The sequence below is a fragment of the Pteropus alecto genome, unplaced genomic scaffold (genome assembly GCF_000325575.1).
Source record: "Pteropus alecto unplaced genomic scaffold, ASM32557v1 scaffold125, whole genome shotgun sequence".
Lineage (NCBI taxonomy): Eukaryota > Metazoa > Chordata > Mammalia > Chiroptera > Pteropodidae > Pteropus > Pteropus alecto.
The window spans coordinates 10,899,326-10,910,063 of NW_006436888.1; the positions used below are offsets into that span (position 1 = coordinate 10,899,326).

At 56.5% G+C, this 10,738-nt stretch overlaps 1 protein-coding gene across 1 annotated transcript in view; it reads left to right on the forward strand.

The window, feature by feature from the left end:
• MMEL1 (membrane metalloendopeptidase like 1) overlaps positions 1-10,738 on the forward strand; it is a gene marked incomplete at its 3' end in the record, with an annotated part of 24,409 nt that overhangs the window by 633 nt on the left and 13,038 nt on the right. Inside the window, exons 2-3 of the mRNA XM_025048542.1 lie at positions 9,498-9,575; positions 10,238-10,294. Coding sequence (XP_024904310.1) covers positions 9,498-9,575; positions 10,238-10,294 — 135 coding nt within the window. The remainder of the gene's footprint in view (positions 1-9,497; positions 9,576-10,237; positions 10,295-10,738) is intronic.

Sequence of the window (10,738 nt, forward strand, 5' to 3'; positions counted from 1 at the left end):
GCCTGCCCCCGCCCTGGCCACCGTGCGGGGAGGACCCTCTGGGAGCCTCTTCCCCTGGCCCGCGGAAGGCCGGGTCTCGGGGTCTCCGGGCCTCGCGGCTTCCCCGACAGACGGCGGGAGGGAGCCGGAATGGGGTCCTGGAGAGGTGGGGGCGAGGCCACCCACTGCCCTGCGGGAGCACCCCCAAGCGCAGTGTCCTCCGCTGTCCCCCACCCAGGCCACGTGGGGGCGCAGGACTGTCCCCTCTCGGGTCAGGGGGCGAGCCGGGGGCTCACTGGAGGCACCTGGGCACCAGGCGTCCGGGTCAGCCCCAGCTGCGTCCTGCTGGCCCTGGGCGGCAGTGGGGGGGGAGGCGTGTACATCAGGTGAACACCTGCCGGCAGGTGCGGTGCGCTCCTCCCACGGCGGGGTCTCAGGACTCAGGAGAGTCCGCAGAAACACTCACCTCTCTACTCCCAACAATAGGGCACCTCAGCCTTTATTACTAGAATGTCCCCTCACGGGCCAAAGCCTGTCTCCGCCGCTGGGGCACCCTTCGCGCACCCATCCCTGCGCAAGGCTGTTTCCGTGAACGAGGAGGGGTGCAGCCTGTGGACGTGGTCGGCACCCCCGCGGGGCTGCTCCGCCTGACGGGTGCCGGCTGCTGTGCCCTGCCGCCCCTCCTGGTCTCCTGCCAGGATAGACGGGCACTGCCAACTCTACAGGTCACTGTGGCCCAGAGACCCCTGGGGGCCCAGACCCCAGGGAACCTCTATTCAGGGTTCCCCAGGCTCAAAGCACCCGGCTTAGAGGCCTCCTAGGGACAGGGCTGGCCCCCCCCACCCCAGCTCTGGGTGCAAGGGGGCCCCACCCCCGTCTGCAGAGACCTCCAGACAGGAGGGCCCTCCCTGCTCAGCCTGCCTCCCCATCCGCACCATCCCCTGAATCCGAGTGGACCCTGTGCCCCGACTCCCCGAAAGGAGTGTAACACTGATCTCCGCCTCCGTGCTGGTTGGGCTCGTGGCGGGGTTTATGTGCACTGTTATTATCTAAGGATTTTTCGTTTCCACTCTGAGTTTTTATTGACTCGTGAGTGATTTAGAACGCTCTTATTTTTAATTTCCAGATGCATGGAGATTTTTTAGTTACCTTTTTACAAATTGGTTTCTAATTCCATTGCATTGTCGTCGGCAGCCATGGTTTACGAGGTGCGGATGCTTTGGTATTTGCTGAGGCTTGCTTAAGGATAACGCGAGGTCAGCTTTGCAGATAATCCGAGTGCTTGCGGAGTAAGCCGGTCACTAACTTAGAAGAACGGGGACATACAGACATAGACACAAACATAGATACAGATGTATCCGTTGGATTAACCAAATCTATGTGTTTGCTTTTTAAATTTTCTTGACCTTTCAATTATCAAAAGCTGCGTGTGTTAAAATCTTGCACTCGAGATCTATCCGTTTTCCTTGTAGTTATGTCCAGTATCAACTTACTCATTCTAAGGCGACATTATTATGCAAATACAAATTTAGAATTAGCAGACCTACCAGCGCATATGATGAGGTACTGACGTTTTCTATCTTAACCGTGCTTTTTGCCTTAAATTCTGTTTTGTTTTGAATTCTTTTGTGTCTAATATGAACATAATACATAAATCCTTATTAGCATCTGCTTTGTCTCTTTTCCTGTTCTTCTTTGTTGAAATTTTGTATCTTTAGCTTTAGATGTGTCTCTCGCAACAGAATATAGCTCGGTTTCGGTGTCTTTTACCTGGAAGATTTAGGCTCTGCATTCACTGTGATGACTGGTATGTTTTTCCTCTTGCCTTCTTTTGGATCGAGCTATTATTTTTCATTTTATTGTCCCTCAACTAGCTTGGGATTTTTCTCTGTCTATCCTTTTCGTGGTTACCTTGGATTCTTTTGTTTCAATATTTGTTATATTAAAAGTTGTGGATAAATCCTTTTCAGAAAATCAAATGTTTTTGTAAAATTACAGTGGGAGATACAGTCTCCTGCGCTCACTCCCGGCCACCCTGGAATTCTGCTCCTCAGACGCAGCCGTGTTTGTGGTCCGGTGCAGAGGCCAGCGAATCTGGCCCACTGCCTGCTTTTGTCAATAAAGTTTTATTAGAACACAGCCGCGCCATTCATTTACATATGGTCTGTGGATGCTTTCTTGCTAACTGAATAGGTGAGACAGTTTGTATGTGGACCACGAGCCTAAAATACTCACTTTCTGGCCCTTTACAGAAAAATACTGCCAGCCCTTGGACTAGACTGTCTTCTCATGTTCTGAACCAAGTCCGGGCCCTCTGTCTTCATTAGTGTGAGGTCGCGGGCAGCACCCTAAGGTGTGATGACGCCCAGCTCCCTAAGTCCGACGGCCTGGCTGGGCAGGCCAGCTCCCTCACCTCACAGCCGGGTGGCCCCGAGAGGCTCCCTTCACACCTCTGTGCCTCGGTTTCTTTATCTGTATAAAGGAACATCACATAGTGCAGCCTTAGGGGCTCGCTTGAGTGGTCAATGATTTAATGCACCGGTAACACCTAGAAAAACGTCGGCCACGCTGTTCACGGTCTGGCTGAATGACGTCCCACCAGATGCTGTGGTCACCCTCTCATCGAGGTTGTTGCTGAGCCCCTGAACAGAAGGCAGCCCCGCTCCCCGCACACCCGCCCCCCGTGCAGGCGTATCGCCGCGTTTAGAGGCACCTCAGTCATCGCTGGCAGTCTTTCTACGGAGTGTTTTTCACGGCTGAGCTCCGGAGACCAGCTGGCTTACATTTTCTTGCTTTGTTATTATTTGGTTTCCTTAGCGTTAGTAGCTACCTCGTTGAAGGAGGTTCCTTTCTTTCTGATCATTTTATTACAGGCCTGTCTTCACCCAGCTCAGGTACCCGCCTCGTGCTTGTAAAGCGTATTTGAGTTAATTGCGGGATGCCGTAGCACGTGACTTGGGGACAAGGTACCGACAGTTCACAAACAGCACTTGTTAATTACTCCAGACGTTAACCCATTCAAAATGACATTTCTAACCCTTAGAAATCCTTTTCCCACCCGCTCTGGTTGTTTGTCCAGACAGTCCTTAAGAAGTGAGCAGCTTTTAATGTTGCACAAGTAGTTACGATTCACTGTCTCCTGCAAAAGTTCACAAACTCGAGTGAAAAGCTCCCAACAGCTCCTAAACACGGCCCCGAACGTCTTCCGGTTTCATAAGAGGCCATGGGCCCGGATCCCTGAGACCCCACCCGTCTCTGAAACCCAGCGAATCCGTCGATCTGCAAAAGGCCCGTCCTCGCTCTGCGTGGCAGCTATCAGGTAGTGAGCAGGTGCGATACTACGGTTTGAGCCCACGCAACGGTGCGGTGTTCGATTCTCGCCCCGGAATTCCGCGAACCCTCCGTGCGTCTGGCCGCCATCGTGGCCGTGTGGGAATCTGACACCGTCACTGCTCTTCCATCGGGTGCCATGTCTTTCCCTCTGAGCTGCTTTCTCTCTTTGGGATCCTGCATCTTCACCGCGAGGTGTCCGGCTGTGAAGTTCCCTGCTTTAGATCTGCCGCGATTCTAACCACGGGTGACATTTATTGCCTTTGGGAAATCGTAGATCTCCGCTCTCTCCCTCAGACACTCTGATCGCATGATTCCACGTGTGCTCAAAGGTCCTCGCTCCGACCTCTGAGTCGTTGTGGGCGGCATTTCCGTCTCCCTGACTGTGCCTGGCATTCTGGGTCAATTCTTCAGAACTGCACTCCAGTTCGCGAAATCTCCCTCGGCTGTGACATCTGCTTCACCCATCCATGCTGCATTTTTAAAAACTGAATCCCAGCGCCTATATTTCTGTTTGTTTCGAGAACTTTTGGTTGATTCTTTCTAAGTGCTTCTCGCTCTCGTTTTCAATTCTTTTATTTCTTTTAATATTTCGAACATACCTGGGTCATTTTCTGCATCAGCTAGCGATCACTGCCTTAAAAACCACCCAATACTCAGGGGCATAAAACAGCAACTGTTTGTCGTGAGACACACCCACGGGGTGGCTGGGAACAGCCGGGCTAAGTCCGCCTCACTGTTCTATGTGGACTTTGTCCTCCTACGAGGCCCAGCAAGCAGGCGTGGGCACGTCCCTCTCCTGGCAGAGGCTCGAAAGGGCCCGTTAAAGCCCACAGGCCTCTCAGAACCGAGGCTCCCAACTGCATTAAGCGATTTTGCTTCATTCTAGTGGCCAAAGCAAGGCACAGGGCAATCCCACAGTGAAGGGGCGGGGGGCGGGGTGAATATCCTGTGCCCCTTTGGGAACAGCTCCAAAGTCACGTGGTCAAGGCGTGGATACAGAGAGGAGCTGAGATTTGGGCCCCCTGATGCCACCTTCCACACGTCTGGCTCAGATAACCCCACAATACGAAATCCGTGGGATCCTAGTTCGTCTGTTGTTTCTCACTCCTGGAAGCTCGTCTCTTCATAAACATAAATTCACGCTTGAACTGGCTTTCCCCGTGGGAATCCCGCGTCCCTCTGGGGAACGTGTGTGTGTGTGTGTGTGTGTGTGTGTGTGTGTGTGTGTGTGTGTGTTTCCACAACCGGCACTGCTCGAAGTTAGCCTCTCGGCCTCAGGTCGCCTTGCCCGCACGGCCACCAAGCTCACACACGTGGCAACCAGCCTGCGATGAGCGCTCTGCAGGGACGGGGGCCACTTTCCACCCCGCGGAGTTCTTCGTAGCCCTTTTTTATTTTATTATTTTATTTTGAGAGAGAGAGGGAGAGAGAAAGGCGAGACAGGAACGGGAAAGAGAGAGAGAGAAGCAGCAAATGGTTTAAATCGAGGCTGACCTTGAGGAGAGAACAAAACTTTCCGAGGAAACGTCAACATTGTTCTGTTAATGCAGAGTCTTTGTGAAAATAGTGCAGAAGGGACTCAAACGAATGCGAAGGAACACGGGGCGGATGGCACGTCGGTAGGGTCTCAAGCAGAGCGCCTGCCTTCCAGACAGACGAGGACAAACTCGCCTTGGGCTGTTTGCCGCCAACTCTGCGCAGCGCAGCGGGAGAGAGAGACTTGGTTTCTGTTCAGCTTTTGCGTCGAAAAGGCTTTGCCGTTTTGCTTTGTCTCTTGCTGGGAAGAACAAAGATTTGAAGTGAGAATCTGGGGCCCGGCAGCCCACCCTCTGCCTCTGCTGGTGGCGTGGGTCAGCGCCCCACCTGCCCGTCAGGGGTCTCCTCCGGGAAGTGGGCAGCGCGAATCGCACCAGCGTCCGTGATGATTAAATGGGCCGACGTGGCTTAGAGGGCAGTGTGGGGAAGCAGGACTCGGAAACATGGCCTCGGGAGCCCACGTGTCCGCAGGCGACCGACCCAGCCCTCGCATCCGACGGTCTCGCCCCAGGAGGGGGTGGCAGCTTTGCCGGGAAGACGCGGGGGCTGGAAGAGGGAGTGGACCTGCCTCCTCGGTTGTTCGTTCTGGATGCGTCTGACCAGGCTGGAAGCAAACTACTCAGAAGCATCGTTTGGGCCTTTAGAACACGTCCTGCTCCCGGTTCCCCCTCATTTCCCCTGTCTGGCTCACGATCCCCTCCCGCCCCTCTGCGTTTCCAGCGGCTTTCACCTTCTTTCTGCAGGAAGGCGTTTCTTTAGGATTTGCTGTGGCGCGTGTGATGGAGACGTCCTCTGTCTGTGATGAGAAGCCGACCACCGTCCTCCCTGTCATTCTCCCGGATGCAATGTCCCTTCCTTCTGACCGCTATTAAGGATCTCTCTCGGTCTGTCTCTCTCGGTCTGTCTCTGTCCGCCTGTCTCTCTCTCTCTGTCTCTGTCTCTCTCTCTCTCGCTCTGTCTCTCTCTGTCTGTCTCTGTCTCTCCCTGTCTCTCTCTCTGTCTCTCTCTGTCTCTCTCTCTGTCTGTCTCTCTCTCTCTCTCTCTCTCTCTCTGGTTTCTTTGTATTTATTCCCGCTTGGGACACACAGCACTTCTTGGATCTGCAGGTTTGTATCTTTCATCCGTTTCGAAACCTCCTTGGCTGTTCTCTCTTCAAAGATTGCCCTGACCCACAGGGTCTCTCCTCTGGTGCTCTTGTTACACCTGTGCTAAGCCACCGAATATTGTCTCCCCAGCCTCAGATCCTCTGTTTGAGTTGTTTTGAAACTAATTTAAAATGTTAGGGAGCAGTTTTAGATTTAGAGCGATTGCAAAGACAGTGCAGAGTTCCCACACGCCCCGCACCCTGCCCCTGCCGTTACCGACACCCAACATCAGTGCGATGCATTTGCCCCAGGGCCTGACCCGACGCTGCTGTCCTGCTGTTAACCAGGCCTGCTCCTGGGGCTCCGCCCGCGGCCTTCTCCATCCTAGGGTCCCACCTTGCGTTTAGTCGTCAAAGCTCCCCTCGACTGTGACGGTTTCTCAGACGCCCCTGCGGCTTTTTCTTTGTTTGTTTGTTTGTTTGTTTGTGATTGTGACACTGTGACGTGGATGGGCCAGGCGTTTTACAGACACTCAGGATCTCGACTGGGATCCGTCCGGTGTTGTCTCATGATTATCTGTGCTTGCAGCGAGCTAAACAGGAGCTGGCACTGGCGTCTGCAGCTCTGATCCATCACCACTGGGATCCCGCCCTCTGCCTCCTCCCCTTGCTCATCGGTCCCCTTCCGCGCCAACGGTGATAAGCCCGGCCGCCTCGTTGCCTTACTTATTCAATCGATGGACACGGGTGGTGGTTTCAGAACCGGTGCATGGATCCCGCAGGAAACTTCATTGCCTAGAGCACAGCACGTGTGTGCAGCTTCTCAGCCTTCGGCCCTCCACGCTCGCTCATTTCCACAGCCACCGAGGGCAGCCCCTTATCCACGACCCCGCCACTGAGGTTATTCACACACTTGTCACACACGTAAGATTCTCAAGCTGCATTTCATCCCGGGATGCCCTGGCCTCCCAAGTAATTGTTTTAGGTTTTGCATACATGAGGTTCGCTCTTCGTGCTGTAAAGTTCCATGGGTTTTTACAAATGCCTCGTAGATTATATTCACCATTACAGTATCATACAGAATAGTTTCACGGCCCTAAAATATCCCTTTCCTTCACCTGCTTACTGTCCATCCACCAACACCTGCGCTCCTGCCACGCTCCCGGCCGTCCCTATTTACTCTCTGTGTAGCTCGGTTTTTCCGGAATGTCATATAATGGGAATCACACTGTAGGTAGCTTTTTCAGACTGGCTTCTTTCACTGAGTAATCCACACTTAAGATTCGTCCGCGTCTTTCTGTGGCTCGACGGCTTATTTATTTTTATTCCTGAATTATAATTCCATGGGATAGCTGTAACACAGTTTATCCATTATTCTATTGAAGGACATTATGGCTGCTTCCAGTTTTCTGAAACGATGAAGACAGTCGCTATGAAGATTCTCATTCAGATTTTCGCATCGACATCAGTTTTCAAATCAGTTGGGTGAACAGCTCGGAGCCACATTTCTGGGTTTGGTTCTGAAAGAAACCAGCAAACCGTCTTCCCAGGCGAGCGGCCCCACAGTGGGTCGCGACGGTTCCCACTGCTCCGAACGCCCCCAGCAGGGGTGTCAGCGAGCGTGGCTGGCTATTCTAACAGGCGTGTAGTGGAACCTCACGCCTGTTCTAATTTACAGTTCCTTGGTGACAAGTGAGGTGAGGCATCTTTTCATACGTTTACTTTCCAACCGTGTCTGTCTTTGCTTTGGTGGCATCTTCGTACCTTTTGCTCATTTTCTAATCAAGGTGTTCGTTTTCCCATTGCTGAGAGTTGAGGGTTCTTTGTGCCTTTTGGATACAAGCGTTTTGTCAGATGTATGTTTGCAAATATTTTCTCTCTGTTTGTGGCTCATCTTTCCATTCTCTTAACAAGTCTTTCACAGGGCAGAAGTTTTTCACTTCAACTGAGGAAATGATCGATTTTTTTCTTTCACGGATCGTGCGATTCGTGTTGTATTTTCAAAGTCATCGCCAGGTGCAAGGTCATGTCGATTTCCTCCTATGTTTTCTCCCAGGAGTTTTGCAGCTTCGCATGTTATGTTTACGTCTGTGGCTCATTAGGACCTCACTGTCGTGTAAGGCGTCAGGTCTGAGTCTGAGCGTTCTGGTCTGCTCTGGCACGCGCGTGTGCACTGGTTCCACGGGGAACGCTCCTGAATGACTCTCCTCCCTCCGTCGAACCGCCTTCACGCCTTTGTCGAGACCCAGCCGCCCCGGTATTCGCGCGGGTCTATTTCCGGCCTCTTGGCCCGGCTCCTCTGACCCGCGCATCTCCGCCCTCGCCACGGCTCTGCCGCCCTGACCACGGGTCGCCCTAGAGCATGCGCAGAAATAAGTCACGTGTCTTCCAGCTTCGTTTTCTTCGTCCACTCTGTCCCTGGGGTTGTGGCCCTTTGAGGGCCCAGCTCTAGTCTCTCGTCCCAAGGCTCTGGGCTGCTGAGGTCGGCAGACAGCGCGGGGACCCGGCATCCGCTTACCTCTTCGCGGGTTCCAGGTGCGGGGACCGCGCGCTCCTCCCCGGGGCTCGGGGTTCGGGGCTCGGGTTTGCCGCGCGTGCGGTGCCGCGCTTCCCCCGGCTCCACGGCACGGGGGCTCCTGGGAAGTCGTGTCCGACTCCCGCCGAATCTCCAGGGCCCAGCGCCAGGCGGGCTGGCCGTCATGGGCACGTGTTGGCTAAGTGGGTGGGTGAGCGAGGCACAGAAAGCACAGTGGAGAGAAACGCCCACCGCCCCCGCCCCAGACCGCGCGCCTCGCGACCATCCCCGCCAGTGGCCGGGACCCCGGGGAGCGCCCCCCCCTTTCCAGGCAGCCCACACCCTCTGAAGACTCTGTGGACAGCCCTGTCCTCTCCTTCCCGCCAGGTGTTCACCGCCTCTCGGTGGGGAAATTCAGCCACAGCTGGGTCCGAAGGTGGCCGGGCCTGGTGTCCCTCTGCCTTTGCCTGGTCCTCCCCTCCCCTGCCCTGCGCCTCCTCCTTCCTCACCCTCCTCCGGTAGAGTGGACAGTCCATCCCGGGGGACCCTGACGCTGGCCAGGCAGTCCCCCCTCCCACGTAGTGCATGAGGGAGGGAGGGTGGCTTCACAGTGTCACCGACAGTGAGGACGGGGGCTGGAGCCGAGGGCAGCCAGTGGGTCCGAAAGCGACCCCACAGGACACCTTTTCCCTAACACAGCCCGTTGTCCCTGCCTTGGCAGGACCTCGACAGCTGCCCGCCCTACGTGAGGTGGGACAGGAAGTCGGGGACTTTCTCGGGGGGAGGAGGCCCTGCCTCAGGAACCCTCTGGGGGCCCCAGGTGGGGAGGGCCTGGGAGTGGGCTGGCAAGCCAGGGCAGCTCAGAGATGGCTTGTGCTGGGGTCCCCGTGTGCCGGGTCCCTGGTGACCAGCCCTGCTACAGAGGGGACGGGCTGCACCCCGAGCAGGGAGCCCGGGAGCACCCCGGGACTGCAGCACCTCAGGAGAACGCCAGTGCCGCCCCCCGAGGCGCAGCTGGAGGTGAGAGCTGAGTGCTGTGTTTCTCCCCAGGGAGGCAGCTGCCGCTCCTTACTGGCCGGCTTTGCTTCTCGCAGGAGGAGAAGACCCCTGTAGAACGAGAACCCCGAGGTAGCCCTGCCACCCCATCAAGCACACCCCGCAGGGGCCTTGGGAACCAGCCTCCCGCGGCACTCTCGGCGGAGGGCAGGGAGCCCACGGCCCGGCCGGTTCATGGCAGCGGGGGGGCGGTGCGCGGGACCCCTGGAGTCCCTTGGGGAGAGAGGACAGTGGCAGGGACGCAGCCGTGAGCACCTGCTGCGGGCACTATGCTCCCCGGGCACCGGGAAGCGGCAGGAGTCGCACGGCGCCGGCCTTGGACGCTGCGCATTCACATAACCAGCTGGCACCGGGTGCGCAGAGCCCGGGAGCGCAGGCGGGCTGCCTGCAAGAGCTGGCCCCGGCCGGGGTGAGAGCTGGCTGGGCAGACAGGCGGAGGGCGCAGCGCTTCAGCCCCGAGGGCCTGGGGCCGCTGCAGGGTCAGTGGAGGCAGGGGGTGTGAAGGCGCCCAGGTCACTGCAGGGGGCCAGCGGAAGGAGGCTCACCCTCACTCAGCACCCAGGCCTGGGCCACGCGGCAGCCCTCTGGACCTGCCCTCGAGACCCCAGGCTGGACCTCCCACCGGGGCTAGGGGTGGTGTGGAGGCCCGGCCCCAACCGCGCCCCCTTGTCAACCTGCGCTCCACCTGCGCCCACCCTGCTTCTGCGCGTGCTCACTCTGCCTCTTGCCTGCAGCCATCAAACGGCCCAAGAAGGACGAATTGTGCACCACCCCCGGCTGTGTGATGGCAGGTAAGCCCCGCCCTTCCCACCTCCCGCGGCCCTGCCCAGGGGCGGGGCTCCCGAGACGGGGGTGGGGCCGAGGTGGGGGGCGGGGCTCCCGAGACGGGGGCCGTGGGGCTCCCCTGAGACGGGGCCTCGGACTTGCAGCGGCCGGAGGAAGCAGATTCGGCCCCGGTTCTCCCAGCCTTTAACCCTCAAGCCTCCCCTGCGTGCTCAGGCCCTGTCCTCACTGGACCCAGGGGCTGTCGTCTGCATTCACATTGGAAAGAAGGCCACGCGAATGCACACCCTCAGCCACGTTTTCTCCCGGGGCTTTCTCTTAAATTACTTGTGGATTAAAAAAAAAAACAAAAACAAAACAAAAAAAAACAGTGAAAACGCTGTGGGGAAACAAGCGAGAAAACTCAGAAGTGTGGTTTTTCGGCCCACGCTGGGGTCGTGGGTGCTCGCGGT